We start from the raw sequence: 21,734 nt of genomic DNA, 5'->3' as shown, positions 1-21,734 counted from the left end.
GATCAATGACTTTTGTAGCTGAATCCACACTGCCATGTCTTTGGCAGTGGTCAATAAAGAATGCTTAGAATATGATCCCTCAACATCAATAGATAAAAAATTAAAGAAAGTTTTATTACAGTGATGTACAGTTTTATACTGATGTACAGACTGCCCCCAGATTACTGCTCTTATCATAACCTCAGTCTGTCATGTTTGGTTTTTTAGTGCTGTAACCTATGTTAACTAAAGTAAGTACATCACCAAAATAAGTGATATCATCAGCAAATGACTTTTATCTGATAGTATTTACTTTATCGTTTAATAGTCTTTGGGAGCAGTTCAACATACATAGATTGTTATGACATTTAACTGCCCTGTTATAGTGTGTGAACATTTAGAACCCTTTTATGGCTAATTGCTTGCAGTTGCCGTTTTACTGTTAGCTTGATTGGCTCCTCGCAGATCCTGATTAACCATGTCTTGTACTTGGTTAGATGCATTTATTAACATATTGCAAGACAGTGCCATGTATGACCTTTTGTTCTGGATTTAACTTCAGTAACGTTAAGGTAATGAATCCAATATGAAATAAGATTTAAAAAAAAAAAAAAAAATTAATAATACAAGCTATGTCAGAAAATGTAGTGGATGTATTTGTGACAGATAAAACACCTGCTAATATGCAGTTTGAAACCTGACTTTTTTGATGTCCTAATCCTACTCTGCCCCCCTTGACCCCATCTCTCTAGTATTCTGTATGTTGCTCAAAAACAAAATATATTGTGTCCAGCGGAAAAAAAAATTTTTTTTTACCCAGTCATTTAAAAATAACACATTTCAGAGCTGTAACAACAATACTGTGATACCGTGAAACCGTGATATTTGTGCTTAAGGTTATCATACCGTCAAAATCTCATACCGGCCCATCTGAATATTTGGGTTGAACTGTTCTGGAACAGTGTTGAACCACTGATTTCTAGTTGCATCCTCTTTTGGAAAGCCAAACAAAGTAGTTTCGCTTTCACAACGAAACACACAGCATCTCCATAACATGGCGGCAGTGGCAACAGCGAGAAGAAAAGTTATGCCTTCTTTCTTTGCGTGAAGGTTTGGGCGGCTTTATGCAATTCTTCCCACATCGTGACGTAGATATGTGGGGGTGTGTTAGAATGAGCCATTTTAGGAGGGCATGGACAAGTCTTAACTTTTATAAAGAATATCTCTTTGTGATCCAAACCATGAGATTTGTGGCCCATTGAACCACCATTATTAAAAAAAAAGAAGTTTAGTAATTAGAATTAAAACTTGGTAACCATGTATGAATGCAAATTAGTCATTTTAACTGAACTTAGGACTGGTGCTGGTGTTTTTTTTTTTTGGTCAGTCAGTGTTCCTGTAACAAATTAAAAAAAAAAAAAAACCTAACAATAATACTGATAAGATATTATTATTAGTATTATTATACAAATTCTACTAATAAGAACAATATAAAACGGACCAAGGATTAAGAGCTGCTGGATTCATGAATATTAATCAGGTTGTGTGTGCCTTCACACTAGAGTTTACAGTACGCCAAATACACAAACACAGGTGTGCTTCGCATCCATTGAGATGAACTGAAAAATATCACAGATCGTGTAATGGAGAGAGAAACTCTGAAGCCTCAGGCAGAGTGTTTGGCGAATGAAAATATATCTGTGCTAAACTTATATTGAGCCTTCAAGCCTTATATTGAGCCTTCATATTGAGCCTTCAACTCAAACACTGGCGAGTAAAATCTTTTTATTAGAAGAATTTATTAGTCATTGGCTAATATTAGACATCATTTAGTTGCCCAGAGTGAAGATTTAGTCGCATATGCGAGTGATTTACTCACAGTGTAGAGGGTTGGTCTTCTATAGACTTTATATGTATAGATGCATAACCCATTTTAGATGTGTGTGACCTTCAATGAGGATGATTATTTATTATTTTAATAATACAGCAATTCACAATCTAATCGTGTTTAAAATGCTGACAATCTTAAAAGCATAAGAGTGGTTTACATCCAGAGACATCAGAATGTCGCTCTCCCATTATTCCTCAATGAGTTTAGTTGCTATGACCCTGAGGTCAGATTAATTCATGTTTTTTGGTTGTTGTTGTCTGGGCTTGTTCAGTTTGTGAACTCACATTCCATGCATTGATGAGATAATGATCCGCCTTAGGCTGTGAAGTGTCATCACAAACCCTTTCTCCTTCCCTTTTTGTTTTTGTGGCCTTTTTGCCTCTTTGTTGGATAGACACATAGCAATGAAACAGGAAATGATGGGGAAATGGGATCAGAAAATGTTGCGAGCTGCATTCAAACTCTTATTGCCAATGTGAGCACCAGTTAATTTTGTCAGAGCACATGCACCTTAGGGCTGGGCAATATGTAAAAAATATCTTATCGATAACCGCCTTAAAAAATATCGCAATATCCGATCATATCTTCTAGCCAAGCCCCACCTCCACCAGGCCACGCCCTCACCAAGACAACATTGCAGACATGCACCATAAACACACACCATATTCAGTGGCGTAGTGCAAATCCGCAGAGCCCATCGCAAACCGCATGTCGGTTAAATATTGTAAATATTTATGTTTTAAACAATGTAGGTAAAATAATGGATATCACACAAGCAACGTGCAAATTTATGCAGGTGAACGTGTTAATCTCAGAAAGTGCAAGTAAAAACTGACAGAGCTTTTGGCCTCTGACGCTGGATTAATGGCGCATTTTCTCTCAGAGATGAATATACTTCATGCTGATAACGATATTTAACTGTTTTAATTTACTCTCTTAATATTTCTCTTGTGGCCTGAACATAATGAAAAATAAATGAGAAGAAATGTATTTTATATTAAACAGGTTGTTTTTGAAAGTCGGTGCTCTTAATTTTCATTGATAACTGCAATGTTAATAATTTTAATTACAGGCCTATAATTAATTGTATAATAAACCTGTTTTGAAAGACCTTTTTAAAAAACATTTTCAACGAGGAGTAGGCTAAAAGCCTAATCTTTTATTATGCTCACAGTGCATCAGTTATGCAGTGATGTGCTTTAAAATTATTGCGGGGGAAATTAATTGGATATATTAATTTAATCATTAATGTAAACTATTATAATAATAGGCGTAATAATAAGAAGAATGTAACGGCCCTAATTGGAAATGCCAAATGCTCTTAATATTGCCAATATTTGATTCTTTTGACAATATCTCTGGCTATATCCTCCATAGCCTACATCGTCTTTCGACAAACCCCTGCACAGAGAGATTATAACAAATTTGTTTTTCAAATGATTTTCGTTTTGTGAGGAAAAATACTAGAGCCCAATTTTAAGTTCATCATGGTGAAGTTGGACATTTATCTTTTATTTTCTGTTTAACTTTTATTATTAATTATGTGTGTATTTGTTCATTCGAATGTGTAAATGTCACCCCAGGACTGTTTTCATTCCCCATGTGCTCAGTGTGACCTATAGATTCTGTCTCCCCTTGATTGTATCAGTATGTTCAGGTGTTCCTTGTCAATTAGCCTCAGGTTCCCCATATAAGTTGCCTTCAATTCTGTGTTTCTTTGTCCAGTCTCGTCTATGTTTGTGTGTGTTTGTTACCCTCCTATAAAGGATTAGCCTTATGTGGATTATTAAAAACTGTATATATATAGTTTTCTTGCACCACACCGTGACAGAAGACCAGACCAAAACAAGAAAGTAATTAAGTAGCGTCTACCCCTTGTATTGTTTTTAGTTTTTTGTCAGTTTTGTGTAATGAACGATCCTGCTGTCCTTGTCCTCCTGCTGGAGCAGGGGGATCTCTCTCTTGAGGACCACACTGAAGACTTTGTGTTTCTTGCCAACCTGACACACTACCTGGACAGCTGCCTCTGCTCGTTTATCAAGCTGGGCTGAACACCTCCACGCGAGTGCAGCTGTCCAGGAACGGTCCTCGAGAGAGCCTTGCCACCTTTGTTAAGTGGGTGCTGGTGTCCTGTGGATTGCTGCTCACTGTGGACATTGCGGACGATGACACCATGCCCACTCCGGACCCAGAGCCCAGCCCACCATCACCCGTATTCGCAGAGCGTCAGCCCGTGCCCACCACGGACAGAAAGCCAAATCCTATCGCAACCCAGGAATCAGCGAAAGGAGGAGCGACTGAGCTGGGGATTGCCCTGAAGCCATGCCTGTTCTGCTTCCACCTTCATCTGAACTCTCTAGCTACCCTGAACTATCTACATGCCTGGATTTCCCACCCACTCTCCCTCTCCTGCCTCCTCCTATCATCCCTGCCATCAGTTCAACCTCAGCCCACCATCTGTGCGGTGGGATCGCCGCAGGTCTGCCAGTCTTCCTCCACCATGGCTCCTCTCTCCATCGGCTCCACCGTGGGCCGCCATCAGGGCTGTGGCCTGGGTCCTGCCTAGCTTCTCCTGCTCAAATTCCCTATTGTCTCCACCCTGGCTCCTTCCTTAATCGTCACCACCCTGGACTCTGTGGATCGTCCTCCTCCCGGGTGAACATCCTTCAGAGGCTCCACCTGTACTACCTTCCTGCCAACCCTTCACTATCACCTTTTTCCATCCTATGTCCACTCCTTTGTCCTCCTCCAATGTCCCTCTCCATCTTTCCCTTTTTTCTCGGTGGCGCGAAGTCGTGCCTTCTGGGAGGGGGGCGATCTGTCACACCCCAGGACTTTTTTCATTCCCTATGTGACCTAGTTTCTGTCTCCCCTAGATTCTGTCAGTATGTTCGGGTGTTCCTTGTCAATTAGCCTCATTAGCATTCCCCATATAAGTTTATGTTTGTGTGTGTTTGCTACCCTCCTATGATGGATTACACTTATGTGGATTATTAAAAACTGTTTAACTATATTCTTTTTCTTTGTGCGTTCACTCCTGAACCGCACTGTTACAGTAAGTATGCGAGAAAGAGAGCTCAGTCCAGTGTTTGTGTGGGCTATGTGAGGCAGCTTTTTGTGTGGTTGCGCAGCACAGAAAACAGTGTGCGAGTGCAGAAGTGAGTTTTTTTTTTTTTTTGCAGTTGAATCCTATAAAATCACATTCAATGTTCATACAGAAATCAAGAAACAAAATCAAAATTTAATTTCATAAGAAGTAATTTGATTCTTGACCTTACGCATCTGATTTCCAAAACTGGAATAGCTTTTTGATTACAAACCGCCCAGTCCTAATACACCTTTCCCTTTGTTTTGGTTTACATGTTGGAAACATACAGAGGCTATTGTACTTATGTCCAGCCAGCTTGGTCTCATTGTTTATACAAAAATATTTGTACATAACATTTACTGGTACAAAAACATGTACAATATTGGTATAATGGCAGCATGTCTTTTAGTTGCTAATTGCTGAAAATGTTATCCCGATCTACCTTCATAAAGGCATGCATAACATGGATATCATGCATTTGATATGGCTAATGTAAAGCCTTTGTCTTAAAGGGTTAGTTCACCCAAAAATGAAAATTAGCCCGCAAATAACTCACCCTCAAGGCATCCTAGGTGTATATGACTTTCTTCTTTCAGATGAATCCATTCAGAGTTTATTAAAAATTGTCTTTAATATTTCAAGCTGTTTAATGGCACTTAGTGGGTGTTGCAGTGCATCAGTCCAAAAGAAGTGAAATAAAAAGCACCCATCCATAAAAAAAGTGTCTCATATGGCTCCAGGGGCTGAACAAAGGCCTCCTGTAGCGAATCAATGTGTTTTTGTAAGAAAAATATCCATATTCAAAACGTAATAATCACTTTAATGTAGCTTGTGCCAACAGCTGTACACAGAAGCAGCTCCGGGAGGATGACGTACAAGGTGAGACTCGTGAAAACCAACGTTTGTTAACAGGAGCAAAGGAAGCAAAGTTTCCTTACTTTAGCAAAGGAAAACCAGTCTCCTCTTGGTTTATATCGAATTTCCCAGACATACTTCTTTACAAATCCTCATTTTGTACTTCTAATTAGTAACCGTTGTTTTGTTTTGATCTCTCCCCTGTGCTTCCGCGGTCGTCACTTCTGAGTGGTGCATGCGCAAAGCCGATCTCATACGCCATCTGCCTAGAGCTGCTTCCGTGTACAACAGTGAGCGCAAGCTAGATTAAATTGATTATTATGTTTTAAATATGGTTCTTTTTCTTACAAAAATGCATCGATTTGCTACAGGAGGACTTTGTTTACCCCCCCGGAGCTGTGTGAGACACTTTTTTATTAAGGATGGGTGCTTTTTATTTCACTTCTTTTGGACTGATGTACTGTAACACCCGCTGAGTGCCATTAAACAGCTTGAAAGATCAAAGACAATTTTAATATAACTCTGACTGGATTCGTCTGAAAGAAGAAAGTCATATGCACATAGGATGACTTGAGGGTGAGTAATTCATGGGTTAATTTTTGGGTGAACTAACCCTTTAATTCTTCTTAAAGGGGTCATATGATGTTGCTAAAAAGAACATTATTTTGTATATTTGGTGTAATAAAATGTGTTTATGCGGTTTAAGGTTCAAAAAACACATTATTTTCCACATACTGTACATTATTGTCTCTCCTCTATGCCCTGCCTTTCTGAAATGTGTCATTTTTGTACAAAGCTCATTGTTCTGAAAAGCGAGGTGTGCTCTGATTGGCCAGCTATCCAGTGCTTTGTGATTGGCTGAATGCCTCAAGCATGTGATGGAAATGTTACGCCCTTGCCATACTGTGATGAGTGTCCTGGACAGAACACCGGCGCGACAAGACAAAAACAATAAAACTCATTACAAATGAGCCATTTGTTGCTTCCAGTGGGGACATAATTACGGATTATAATGACTTATACTGTGTTTTTACGCATTGCGTTGCATCGCGCCGCGTAAACATAAAACCATGTCTGCATCTGTTATTGGAGAAATGACAACAAGCGCTACTCTACACCAGCGGTTCTCAATTCCAGTCCTTGTGCCCCCCAGCTCTGCATATTTTGCATGTCTCTCTTTGTAAACACACCTGATTCAGATAATCAGCTCATTAGAAGTGTGTCCCATTGACATGGTCCCTACACAGTGTTCATTGCTCCCTACTCCCTGAGCAGGGGAATTCTGTTGAAGTTTACCTCACTTCGGAACATTCATTCACAGATTTGCTTTGCGCAACGTCTTCACACATGGACAAGTGTGACACCATATATTTCTGTAAATAAATACAATTAAAATTTATGTCTCGCACACTTCAATGCACTTTGAATGGAACATATATGTTCGCTTCGAACTGGGATCATGGCGGAATATCCTGTGATGTTCACTTCGCAGGGCACTTTTGTTTGAATAGAACAAACGTCTGAAGTGATAAGAGAAACATACAAAATGTGCAGAGCAGGGGGGCGCGAGGACTGGAATTGAGAACCGCTGCTCTACACTGCTCAAAACTCAAGTTTGAATCATCAGTGGCAAATCCTTTACATATGTAAACATACTTACAGTCTGTGAGTCAGAACAGCGGGTCCTGTAGTCTTCTCTCCAAGGATCAGGAAACAGTCCTCCACAAAATGTGCTGCACACATTTGAATATTTTGGTAGGACTGTTCTGGAACAGTGTTGTTAATACAACTTAACCACTGATTTCTAGTTGTGTCCTCTTTTGGAAGGCCAAACAAAGTATTTTTGCAAATAACAAATTACTTTCACAACGAAACAGCGTCTCCACAACATGGCACTGGTGGCAAGAGCGAGACTCAAAGGTTACACCCTCTTTCTTTTTGTGAACATTTGGGATTTGTTAGGCGTTATACCCCACATCGTGACGTAGACATGTGGGGGCATGTTTAAACAAGGCGTTTTAGGAGGGCATGGAAGAGTCTTAACTTTTTATAAAATCTCTTTGGGTTTGAGACTTTAGTCTTTGTAACTTTAGGGATCATATCTATTCACGAACAGCTTGTAACAATCCAAAGAGAAAGGAAAACTTGAAATCGCATCATATGACCCCTTTAAGGGGCCAAAATTTTCTGTTTTTAACAAATGCGTGATTTTGTGTTTGTGGTTGCTATTTGTAGACAAAGATTTCTAACTACAGACTTGAATTTTTATCTGTTCCTTAAACAATAATATGTGACCCTGGACCATAAAAACCAATTTCAAGTAGCACGGCTATATTAGTAGCAATAGCCAAAAATACATTGTATGGGTCAAAATTATAGATTTTTCTTTTATGCCAAAAATCATTAGGATATTAAGTAAAGATCATATTCCATGAAGATATTTTGTAAATTTCATACCGTAAATATATCAAAACTGAATTTTTGATTTGTAATATGCACTACTAAGAACTTCATCTGGACAACTTTAAAGACAATTTTCTCAGTATTTAGATTTTTTTGCAGCCTCAGATTCCAGATTTTCAAATATTGTCCTATCCTAACAAAGCTTATTTATTCAGCTTTCTAATGATGTATACATCTTAATTTAAAAACAAATGACCCTTATGACTGGTTTTGTGGTCCAGGGTCACAAATGTATTCTGAAAGTTGTTCTGGGTGTTTTTTTAGCATGTTACAGAACTGTATTGGGTGGTTGCTAGGTGCTTATTTACTGGTTCAAGTAGAAAAAACTCTAATTCAAAATCAAGCTGCACAATTTGTGGTATTCATACCTGCAGTACAAATGAAGTAGGAGGTACATGCCAAACTTAAATCCAGTTGTTGAAATGCCTATCATTCAGTATGAGCCATAATAATAATAATGCCTTCCTGATTAATCTGTTTCTGAATCATAATTTAAATTATATATTTTTTTAATGACAAAAGGTTCATATTGACAATTAGATGTCAGAAATCACTGAAAGCCTTCATAAGAACATTTCTAAAAGTTAAATTTCTCAAACCTACATATTTTTGCCTCTCAAATGAATGAAAGCAGATTAAAACCAAATGTCCAATAGCTGAATAGGAGAGAGTGTTTGCGTGTGTTTATATGAAAGAGCAAGCATTAGGTTGCTCAAACGTTTGAACGATCTATAACAGATGCGGGACAGTACACAAGCTCCAAACACACACCTAACACACAAACAAATAGACCAGAGTGTGCATGCTTCACTCTTGAAAAGACTGTAATTAAGGAATTATACAGTCCTTTTTAAAAATCTAACTCACAGCATATCAAATTTAGACATGTCTGAGATGATCCAGTGAATCAATAACACATCTTTTATTTTTCTTCATTTGATATAAGCATATTTTCAAAGAGTCAAAAACAGTGACGTCAGTGTTGTTTGCCACCAGTTGTGACAATTTAGAATAAACAAAGCAACACTGAGCATCTTTTGCGCAGTGCACAAAACAAACAAATGATTTTGGCACAACTAACAAAAGGAACTAGTGCAAACATTAAACAAATAGCAAAAACCCCAAGCACATTTCAGAACCTCATCATAGACTCTTTCGAAACCAAATGTTCTCCAACAGTTTTCATAGGCTTTGTATCAGCCAGTTCCAGGCAGATGCTTATAAATTCTATAACACCGCTGAACATTTTCCTAGCCTTTTTGTACATTTGTCTTGGAGCACTTCCAGGAGACAGCAGGACTACTTGGCATGCGTTTGTCTACACTACACTGGAAGAGCTGAGGATTTGGGGGCTGAGAGGCAGACTGGGGCCGGCTTTGGTGTAACACTTAAGGAAATATCTGCTAACTGGGAGTCTCGCCCCTGAGCTGGCAGAAGCAGTACCGAAAGACACTGCTAATGGAAACAATGCCCATAGCGTAGATGGCAAGAAAAACATACACACACATATGTAGATGATTTCTCATGTGCATCGATATGGTGCCATGCAGCAAGGAAGAGTACATCTCTGTGCTTTGATCCATCCTCTTAAGAGCTAGAAGCAACCCACAAATCATTGTCATCTGTGCATCCAGCTAATTTTAGTGGTACTTGCTAAGGCGAGCATCAGTGTAAAAATTATTTGTAATTTTAACTGAAAAAGAATGCAAAAATTCTACAGTAAAAACCTGTTAAATAGTATGTTCCCTTTTTATATTGGGGAAAAAATGTAATGCATCTAACCTTGTATTTAATAACATTTAATGTAATTTTACAGTAAAATATGTACCATTTTTAAAAGTTAAAAATTCACAATTTATGTTATTTTGTTTAAATAATTTTTTCTTAATATATTATTTAACCAGTTATGTATATTAGGCTTTTATGTTACAAGGCATGCTGTTTAATTAATGTTTATTGCATTATTTGTATTTATTGCATATATTTAAACTAAAATTTGCAGTTTGTTCTGTATATATGTTTACAGTTTTACAGTATTTTGACAGAATTTTTCTCGCAACAGTGTACTGTTGCTCATACTTTTGGTAATGATTTCAAGAAACCCCAAACCCCTAAGTATTAAACTTTAGCGCAACTTGTCCCACACCATTTGTGTTACTTGTGTTATTGATGGGACATCAAACTGTGGCACTGAGGACAAGCATGCTATTACCTTTTTAAATGACATCATCAGACAATTTTTCCCTTAACTGCAATGAAATTGGCAACTAAAATATACTTACACTGAAGGAGGGAGCCCAAAAATGTGAAAGATTTAGGATATCATAAGAGTAACAGTTATATTTATGTTAAAAAAGTAAACATTTTGTTTCTTATAAAGTGTTTTTTTTTCTTTTATTTTTTTTCTACTACAGTCGTGTATATCTGTGGACCTCTACAGACGTTTTTCCAAATAATGAAGCTCTTTGAGGTTGAGGTGAAGAACCCAGAGGACTACGCCATCTTCTACCTTGATGTGTTTGCAGAGAGTTTAAGTGGTGATATTCCAATGCCCTGGCAGGGTTCAGAGATACAGTGGAATGACCCCATCAAGCTATTCCAGGTATAATTAATAATTCCTATAATAACCACTGAAGTTTAGCATAACAGACCCAGTGGCATTTGTCTGCATTTGAGATTGCTTGAGTAGCTGCTTAACACTTCAAATTGTTTTCTACCTTTATTTAGTAATTTAGTTTTTTATGTTAATGTACTTCTTTAATGCAGAATTAAATTTGAAGGTTTTTGCAAAGTTGTTTTGACAGGTTTTATTAATTTAACTAATACTCTACTGAAAAGACTTCCTGATTGCTTTGATTGTGAATAATCCATTAGACTTCCATTTACTTAAATTAGTGTTTTTGCAGTCATTTTTCTTGAGGTTGGTTAATGCAGCTAGAATGAAGAAACAAAGAATGTGCGTTATATAAAATGTTACTTTTGGAAGAACAATTAAAAACAATATTGAATTTACACAATAAAACCAATAATTAAAATTGGACACAAACCAAGTTACTTTTTCAAATAATTAAGGGCAGAAGGCTTGGGTGGTCCAATGAAACCCCCAGATACACATCTTTGGGGCCACCCACCCCACACCACCCCTACCTTATCTCACTTTAATTGACAGTGAAATATGTAACAATATATTTACTTTTATACCTGCACTCAAGTATAACAGAGGATATATATCTGTATGTGTTGTTGGGTGTAAACGTAAACATCAGCACCACCTTTATTTATGTATTTTTTGTTTGTTTGTTTTAATTATTAAAATACTTTTTTTCTTAAACCATCTTGACAGTTGCCATCAAAATAATTTTGTGCCATTAAATGTACCTTTTCTTGTCATGCTTTTTAAATGCAGTCTTTACAAAATGTTTATTGACAGATAATTGAGTCAAACAGTTTAGGGACCATTTAGAGAGTACTTTAAACTTGATTTGGAGCTGTTTCTTTGGCAGTTTAATGTGCATTATACAGCACCCTAATGTGATGAACAAGTTTTTTTTTTTTTTAGCTTGAATGTTCTTGCTAGACGTTTATTGAAGAGACTTTCAATAAATGAATTCACTGTTTTAAACAGTGAGGACCAACTTATATTCCACAGTTTAATCAATTAAAACAAATATTACAGTATTAATAATTAATATTACAGTAAGCATTTTTATCTTTAAAAAATTATGAGAGAACATTAAAAATATTGTCATTTGTATTTTCAAGATGAACCAAAGTCTTATGCATTTAGAACAAAATAGGTGAGTAAATAATTTTTTGGGTGAACTATCCCAGAAATTGATTTTGTTACCACATGTCTTTCAGTACATCAGTTTGTCATTAATGGAGCATTTAGTGCCTGAACCTTATGTTCCAGAATGGCTCACTTTAAAGCGTCTTACATTTTCAAAGACTCCAGTGTTTTAACACTGACAACTCTGACAATGTTGTTGAGTATGAAAAGACAGGGCCATGTATATGTAATGTCAAGGTGCCAATATAATAATGCAGTGTCATAATGCAGTTGTCAGTGTCAAAACCCTGGAGTCTTTGAAAATGTAAGACATTATGATATTTTGATATTATGATATTTGTTTGTTTGTTTCTTTGATTGTTTATTTACTGAATGCATGGGCACAGAAAGTTAAAAATACTTATAACAGATAACTCTGGTAGAAGGAACACTTTCACATTATGTAACACTTAAAACTAGGAATCATACAAAAATATGTTAAAAGTATGACCAGATGAAATATGCACAAGACAAAATGATACATTTTGAATGACTTATTTTCAATACAATTACAATGAAAACCAACAACAACAAAAAAAAAAAACCTTAAATGTGTCATAAAATGGTCTATATGACTATGTTCTATACCGTAAGTGCTGAAAAAAAGACTACATTCTACATTTCAATCAGCTGATTAAGTTTACAAAACCAGTCTGAATGATTTGTTCACTGAGTCAATGATTCAGTTTAACCACTTTCTGGAAGTAAGTGTTATCAGTGAATGATGACTTAAATTTTAGTCTGTTCTTCACATTAAGCTTAAATTATGCACAAGTCAAGAATAATGCACAGGACAAGACAATGTCAACATAAAAAAGTGAGTAAATGATGACAGAATTTACATTCTTGGAGTTTTTGTGAGTTAAAAAAAAAAAAAGTCAAAATTATCAGCGACTTATGTGTCAAAAAATTTATATTTGCCTATGGGTAATCATGTTGTTCTTTTCATGACTCTTAGCTAACCTTTTTTTCTCCATCTCTCTAGTCTGTGTTCATTGTAACGTACCGGGAGCCAGACAGCCCTGAGTATACCGCTTTTTGCAAAGAACTCCACAAGAGAGCAATGCAGGATTTTAATGTAAAATTGGAACCCTCAATGGTGAGTTGCTCATAAACAAGATCAGGTTTTGGCATATATATGCACAGCCATCTGTCACATCAGATTGAATCAAAACATTTGTACAGACTAGTGTAGTTCTCTTTTGGCCTTCTATCACTGCCTTGAAAATGTTGAGCATTCTGTTCAGCTCGATAGGCTTTCGGGAGCTAAACTGTGTTTCCTTTTACCGCAAGATCAGATATGACACTAAAAAGCACTTGAATCATAAGTTTGGCTTCCTCATGTCAGTCCCATTTTCCTGAATCAGCTGTACCCTTTGACAAAAGTCGGAAACAACTCCCCGAAACCCTAGATCCACAAGTAGCTGCCAAATGAAAACATTCAGGAAATGAATCCTTAAAGCCCCTGAGTACATACTAAAATGTACTGCAATTTATGAGAAAGTTAAAAAAATCTAGTTTCTGCCAGCAATAATTATACCAATTATATAATACCAATCCAATCTCTCATGAATTGTTTCAATGTCTGCAGTTTCTCTAAAATATATTTGGACACATAAGCTCTTAAACACTTAAAATATCTAAATGCCATTGCATTAGAAACAAAATATTAAAGCAGCTGGCATCTGCAAACAAATTCTAGAGCTAACTATCTTAATTTACTTAGCTATTTTTGCAATGACTTTTAACCAGCCTCTCCCAAGGTGATTTTTAGTAGAAAAACAAGATAGCACAGATAGCACAGTCACAGAGGAAGTTTGAATCTGTTGGAATTTAATTTACTTTATATTTGTTGTCTAATGCAATGGCATTACAATTTTTAAATGTGGCTTATACTGTTTGGGGTCACGGTATGTCGGTATGTCACGGTAAATGAGTGAACATTTATGATAACGTGACAGTATTTTTTAATGATAAAAAATGAATAGATATTTTTTAGCATTTATTTGAAATTACGGTTATGTTTTTACTTGGAAAAGGTAGCTGGGCAAGTTGTTTGCTTTGGGCAAGTCATATTTCTATGGTTTAGATGCTTTCTTATAATATAATTTGATAAATTAGGTCTGCCAAATGAATAATTAATTCAGTTACATTTTTCATCAATGGACAGCCCTGTTAGTTTTACCTCACCTCATTTCTCCTTCACTGGCATATCTTACCCTATACGCTCCTCATGTCTGTACAAGATGACATGTAGTTTTAGATTTCTTGATGTTTTCCTGTAATAAATCTCTGTTTTCCTATTCCTCAGATGGATTTTATTGCCGGCTGTTTCCATGATGGTTTTGTGCTATATGCAAAAGCCCTCAGTGAAGCGTTAGCAGACGGCGTGTCTCAGAATGATGGAATCAACATAACTGTGAGAATGCAAAACCGCAGGATCTGGGGTGTGTTGAGTGTTCTCGACTTACCAATTTAAAGATACATGTTTGACAAAAGCTTTCAGAATATGACCCTATGATGCTTTGACATTCATATCAATAAGATGATCGCAGATTATAACATTTAAGCCCTTCACAATTCGAGGATGTGATGACAAGTAACGTTTTTAACAGCAGTGTCAAGCTGGAGTGTTTTGGCACCTCCGCTCAGATTCTTTTTAAAGTGAGCAGAGGACTTGTAAGAGCTCTTCTGAGGTTGATGTCGGTAAACTCGCAGCCTCTCTTGCAGGGAGTGTAGAGTTCAGAGTCCTTGATTTAAAGCATGTCCCAACTAGCTTGTGGATGGAAAATCTGTTTCTAATAAACAACCCATCTGCTGAGCCCTCTCCCTGGAGGAAACTACACACTGTGCCAAACACATACACAGGAATAGGCAGAATACTGAATGCACTGCAAAAAGTATTTTTCTAAATCAGTATTTTTTTCAGTCTTTTCAGTAAAATATTTAAACATACTGAAAACATATCTCGTGATTTTTCAGAACATTTAAACATTTCTCTTCACAGCCACAATATGTTTTTTTTTTTCCCCTACGTGTACGGGTCTCAGTACTTTTTTGTAGTTTTCAAAAAGAAAAAAACCTAATTCAAGATATATTTAAGAGAGATTCTCTTAATAATTAACAGGTCTTGTTTGTTTTTTTTGTTTTTTCACAATTCGGGTTCTTAACTTTTTTTTAAATACTGATAAAAGACAAATCATAATTGATATCTTGTAAAGAGCAATGTAACAGATATTAAACTTTCACACATCTCTTTTAGAAATTTAAACAAGAGAGTCCAGTGTCCACAAAATTTAATCAAATTCTTCCAGCAACAAATGATCTGAGCCATGCTACCCACATTAATTTGATCTCTATACTCTTATTGTATTGTATACACAATTGTCTCTTTTTAATTTTTATTTATTAAAATATGAAAAACAGTTCATACATAAAACAAATAAGAACTCCAGTAAATGTCCTATGAAAGTGCTTCTTCCCAGCAATATTTTATTCTCTGTCTTTTTTTCCTCATAGAATTTTTTATTTTTTTTGGCTAACAAAAATGGAACAATATGTGACCTTTTTACTTTATAACTTTGAAAGCAGCACTCAAAAATAAATGTTTACTTGATCCCTGGGTTTGTGTTTGTTTATCACAGGGGTGACTGGCCTTGTTAGCACAGATCGGAACAATGCCAGATACACAGACTTTAGCCTTTGGGGTATGACTAACCTGAAAACTGGACAATACGCAGTAAGTACAATGTCCACAAATTCAGTCAACTCATGAATACAGAACAAATGGATTCTTATTTAAACATAATGAAAAACTGCTCTGTTTTGGGAAATACATTTAATGCTGTTTATATAAGAAATTGTCTGTTAGGCATCAACACATTTTCTAGTGTACAAAATGTTGTAAACTATTTTTTTCTTCAACAACAGCAAAATACTGTAGTTTACCTTTGGAATCAAAAGGTCTCTGCTGCTGACAAATAACATTTTCAGAAACCCTGAATATGAGCAATAGTACTTGTGATGTCTGCTTTTGCAAGCATCAGAAGTAACACTATGAATGATGTAGCTTTCCTGTGGAATGTATCTGTAATGAAAATCTTTTTGAGATACATGGTGACAATAAATAACAATGGTTAAAGATTTGAGCATATGTACATCAGCAGTCTAATTTAAACCAATTGCCACATTTTCCATAATTACTGTAGATGTGGTTGTGGTTGGATGGCTCGACATACTAAATAATGTGTTGCTTAAAAATGAAATCCTTTATTTGCCATTCTGTCCAAATCAAAAGCATGTGTTCATATGCTTAAAAGTTTTTTGTTCATTTTCCAATTTGACTTGTTCATTCATAAAAGTACCGGGAGGCTCGTTTAAGATAGAGAGGTCTGTTGTAACAAAAATATGAAAAGAAACTAATGGTGATCTAGCTGGTAACAAAGCAATTGAGCTATCCGTGCATTGTTGCTATAGCTACCCCTTATGTTACCAGTATGTTCAGTGTTGTATATACGCACTCTGAATCATATGCAGAAAAACATCATCTACCATAATCATGTACTGTAGTTTAAATATTTTCCACCACAAACCATAGACTAAAAAAAGTATTGGTATCTTTCTTTTATATATGTGCTGTAATACAATATGTTGTTTTCTTAACTGAAATTGGTAACACTTTATTTTAAGGTTTCCTTGATGCAGTGTAATTATTTTACATGTAAGTACTGAGTAATATTAAACTATATGCATTATAAAGGCTTAGGATTAGGGTTTGGTTTAAGGTTAGATGTGTGTAATTACACATAATTGATTGTTCTTACTATAGTAAGTATATGCAACATGTAACAAGGACATGGAAAATGAAGTTTTATGCCTGTTCCACACTGCAAGCTTGAGCTTTGCGTCAGCGTAACTACATCGTCTCTGCAGCTGCAGACTAGTGAGAGTATTCACACGGGAAGTGTTTGTACAGTGTCACAGCAACGGCTCCAAAGCTACATATTTCTTTAAAAGCTGGTCAGTTATAAACTTGTAAGTTTTAAAGTCTTGAAAGTATGTTAACATTGGGATTTGCATGGAAAAGGTAAACAACAAAAATGTCTCGGTTACGTATGTAACCCTCGTTCCCTGAAGGAGGGAACAGAGACGTCACATCGGTGATGACCGACAAATTGTGATCTCACCAGACAGACCAATCCACTTCGATTGTAACTAAACGAGCCAGTGGACATTGGCATGCGGATTTCGCATCTGGCTGCCACACCCCACAGCGCGGGTATAAGAGGCAGCAGCTGCACCGCATTAATTCATGTTTTTGCTGAGGAGCCGAGCCAGTGCCTAAAGGCTCATCTATACTTCTGCGTTGGACATACGCCGTAGCCTCTACGCCGTAGGATGTGTGTCGGTTTTATACTTCTGGGTTGTTGTCCGCATTGACGTGCTGTACACATGCAAACCGCTAGTCTGCAGTGTCCACGGGCATGTTACTTGTGTAACCCGCATACCACGGCAAAAGCTGAAGAAGAAGCAGCTTGTCGGAGAAGCATCAGCCGTGACGGCAGCAAATAAATATCAAAGAACAGATAATTTATTTAAAACTACAAAAAAGAGATGACAACGGAACTGCTGAAGATGCCATTCTTTCAGTCTCCACAAGAACTTGACAATTGTTTGTCACGGACAACAAAGTGATGTAATGCTACATTTTATAATAAATTATAAGACACTTGTTCTTTGCTTTGTTTTATTTTGTAACATTAAAACATATTAAAGTGCAAAACACACACACACAACTCAAATACATATGGAGGGAGGGGTACTAGCAGACCAGTCACAGTGCTTGCAGTCCCCATAGATTTGATGTGCTGTGACATTTTTGGAGAGGTGCACATCAGGCTACGCCACAGCCTGCACGTACTACGCACTACCTACGGCATAGTTTTGATGGAGAAGTATAAATCAGCCTTAAGGCGGCGATCGTGACCACCCTGAGGTGACAGGTAACGACCACATCCAGAAACGCATGGGTGATAAGACATCTTTAAAAAGACGCAATCATCCGTGTTGCTCTTTTAGAGATTGTTCTTTTTGTGCTAAAGCACGCAGGGGAGCTGGCCACTGCACACTCCTGGTGTGGCTGTCTGCATGAAAACAATACTTTTTTTCTCCCATGAGACTGTGACTACCGCTGCTGTGCCATAACACCCGCACTTTCGTCTCATTTTGGCACTTTTTGTGAGAAATCATATTTATTTTATCAAAAGTGTGAAACTGGCCTTACCCTAAAATATTTTTCCACTTACTGTAAATGATACTGTAAATATACTTATGAGTATTCTTTGTTACACAGATTGTCGGTCACTACAATGGGACCATTAAAGAAATCTTGTGGTCCCCAACAGAGAGAATTCAGTGGCCAAAGGGTTGCCCACCCCTGGACAACCCACCATGTGGATTCTCACCATGCAAGGAAGGTGGGGACCTTTTTCATGTAAACTCACATATCTGACACTTTACTCAATTTTATGGGTTCAGCTGAATTTAAATTGTTTTCAGTTTGGTTTTATTTTTGACTGACGCAACCTGTCACCTGTGGACTTTCTATATGATGTAGTTTTCATCATTCAGATGGAGAGCAAGCACTATACATGTCCTTTCTACATTAATCAGAGTCACTGTAGATCACATCACATAACTGTATAACTATTTTTTTTTCATTGGAAAAAAGATGTTTGGGTACCTTTTCTATTTATAGTATCAGCAGTGATTCATCAAATGGTGGAAAAGAGTGGTATAACTTGGCATATATCCAGATGCGAAATGTCGATGAGTTCACTTTCAGCATTTTAAAGAGCCGTCTCGAGTGCCTGGATCGCAGTGTTGGAATGGTAAAACCTGACGGGTCTGTTGCATCCTCCACAAGCTGGCACATCAGCCCCTTAAAATCATGAACTGCACAGTGCAAGCTGCATTTAACAGATTTTGTGGCCATTAAGCGATTTGCATAATTTCTTAAGTGAACTGAGCATCAAATAAATGAAAATAAATGCTATCAACGGGCCTGATTTATTCTTTGTGATTTCCTCTTTAGCGAACCCAACAAGTCAGTTACTGAATTAATTTTTTTTTTACAATTGTTATTTGAATTCTGCAGATCATCTTCCTGTCCTTGGAATAGTGGCAGTCGGGTCAGGACTGGCCCTCATCATTTTTGGAATCTCTAGTTTTCTCATCTACAGGTATGTTCTTTTTTACTACAAGTTTTACTGTAATAATTTTAATTTTCATATTAATGACAATATGTTGAACACTGAGGTGTTATTTAAGGGTTCACAGGAAGAAGACTTGCTCAAACCTGCAACAGTTTCTTTTTTCAGAGGATTTACGGGAAAGGCCTCTATAGGTGCCAGACTGGAATTTACATGATTGTTGCCAGAGCAACCGCTCAGCAGTTGTTTGAGGGAAAACATTTTCTGAGGCAAATGCAGATAGTCTAAATATTTCAGTGCTTGTTTCACTTGGTCAGCCAATATTTTCAATAAATACTAGGCTGTCCTATTGACCTCATCGCCTCAGTTATGACTAGACCCAGATGGAATCTTTGGATGTTGCATTTTCTGAACTGGTTTTGGGAGAAAATCTGTGGAATTGTGTGGAATGGCTTTTCATTACCTGAAATCATAATGAAATTTCTGTAGGCAATTTATAGCAAGAAAGGATGTGTACTATTTTATAAATGATGGGCACTCCATTTCTGCAGTAAGCTACAGATATTTCTTTATTATTTTCTGGATTATAACTGATACAAAATAAGATGATTATGAAAAAATTAAATACAAATTCACTTTTAAAATGAATGGTTTTAGTTCGTTTAGTTTTAGTTAAATATCTGTAGTTATCAGTAAAAAACATGTTATATTGAAGTTTCCATTTGTAATAATAATAATAATAATAATAATAATAATAAATCATAGAAGAAAGGTTTAAAAAAAAAGCAAACAACCAACAACAGCAACAAAAAATTAAAGTTGGTGAATATTTTTTAATGAATAATTTAATTGTTAAAAGGCTTCATATACTTTCTTAAGGGTGAAATAATAATACAGACAGACACAAATAAATAGAAAAGAATAAATAGAAAACACTGTTTATAGTCTACTTTCATATTATGGATATTATTAGCTCTTATGACAATTTTCTAATGAAGTTTCCTATCTGTCAGTCACTATGGATTAAAGCATCTTCTTACTGAATAGGGGGTGGTTTGGTTTTGTAATTTTGTAACTGCATGCATCACATAGTATGTCAGTTTTACTTATGTAGTGCAAAAATGTATAGCCTAAAAAAATCCACAACTCTACTTGAATTCAAATCAGTGCAAACATGGTGTTCTAAGCAGAATGTTAATTTTTATTTAAGTCACGCTCCTCAGGTGTGCATATTCCACTGACACCTAAACATGTCAAAACTAGGGCTGCTTTTTCTGGTCAACTAGTAGTCGTTCATTTTAAGGGATAAGTCAACTAATCACACATTTATATTAAAAAGCCATTTAGTTCGTAACAATGAGCCTTTAATTAATTATAGCCTGTCAGTGCTTAAGTGCATGCATAAAGCTTGCCACAGCGCACCAGCAGAAGTAATGATTATGAATGCATCAGGAAAAAACAGCAAGAAGACTGCCTTAACATTATAATAATTCATTGATATGTGTTTACTGTATTGATCAACCAAATTGATCACACCGGCACCTCCAAGTTAACTGTCATGCAGTGAGCGCACTACTGTTCAGCTTCCACACTCTGCACAAACACTTTAATTGTGCACATTTTTCTAGGTTAATGTTAGAGCTAGCGGCCATGTAATGGTGCTGCTACTTAACATCCTTCAGATGATAAACCACATTTGAGGTCAATGATTGAAACGATCATTTGGATGTTCTGACTGACGTACTGTAATTACCACATAGACCAGCTGTTAATGATCTGTCCGTCACGGACTACATGACTTCACCACTTCCTGTGGATTTTTTTCTGCGATTTAGCAATTAATGAAACTTCTGGTCGACTAACGGTTAGTCAACTTTTGTAACTGTCAAAACTGATATCAGGAAAACCAAAATCTTTTGTGAAGTCTTGTGTATGTAGCTATATACTTTTAAATTTTTTTTCAATTTACTTCATTCCTTGAGGTCTGTTAAAACAGTCTACAATTTTAGCGCATTCCCTTTTTTTCTAAAATCAGAGGATACTACTGAATAGTCTGGAATGACATCTTGTGGAAAAGGGAATTGTAGAAGCTGACTCATGGGTTATATAAATGGGCTCATGTCCAGTATAGTCAACACTGTGAGACAAATATTGATGTTAGCTCCTCACGGCTACTAGAATAAATATTGCAGTTGCAGCAGAGGTAGACTTATTCTTGGACTTGTCATTCTCTCATCTGAACTTGGTTTAAAGAAAAGTGTCTCTAAAATGGAAATTATGTTTAAGGACACCCACTCACACATGCAGTACACACTCACACACATAACATGTATCAAGTAAGAATATAAGTTGATTGACAGCATTCTGCTTTGTAACAAGAGCAATGGAATTGCTATGCTGCTTGCTCTTGAATTGTCT

The 21,734-nt window shown here is 36.5% G+C and overlaps 1 protein-coding gene across 1 annotated transcript in view; it reads left to right on the top strand.

The window, feature by feature from the left end:
• Nucleotides 1–21,734, top strand: part of LOC109088462 (atrial natriuretic peptide receptor 2) — a 61,801-nt gene that overhangs the window by 4,206 nt on the left and 35,861 nt on the right. Inside the window, exons 2-7 of the mRNA XM_042725049.1 lie at nt 10,691–10,878; nt 13,091–13,204; nt 14,417–14,552; nt 15,750–15,844; nt 18,458–18,581; nt 19,262–19,346. Coding sequence (XP_042580983.1) covers nt 10,691–10,878; nt 13,091–13,204; nt 14,417–14,552; nt 15,750–15,844; nt 18,458–18,581; nt 19,262–19,346 — 742 coding nt within the window. The remainder of the gene's footprint in view (nt 1–10,690; nt 10,879–13,090; nt 13,205–14,416; nt 14,553–15,749; nt 15,845–18,457; nt 18,582–19,261; nt 19,347–21,734) is intronic.

This window comes from Cyprinus carpio, chromosome B5, assembly GCF_018340385.1.
Source record: "Cyprinus carpio isolate SPL01 chromosome B5, ASM1834038v1, whole genome shotgun sequence".
NCBI classification, from domain to species: domain Eukaryota; kingdom Metazoa; phylum Chordata; class Actinopteri; order Cypriniformes; family Cyprinidae; genus Cyprinus; species Cyprinus carpio.
This window is presented reverse-complemented; position numbering and strand designations above follow the sequence as displayed.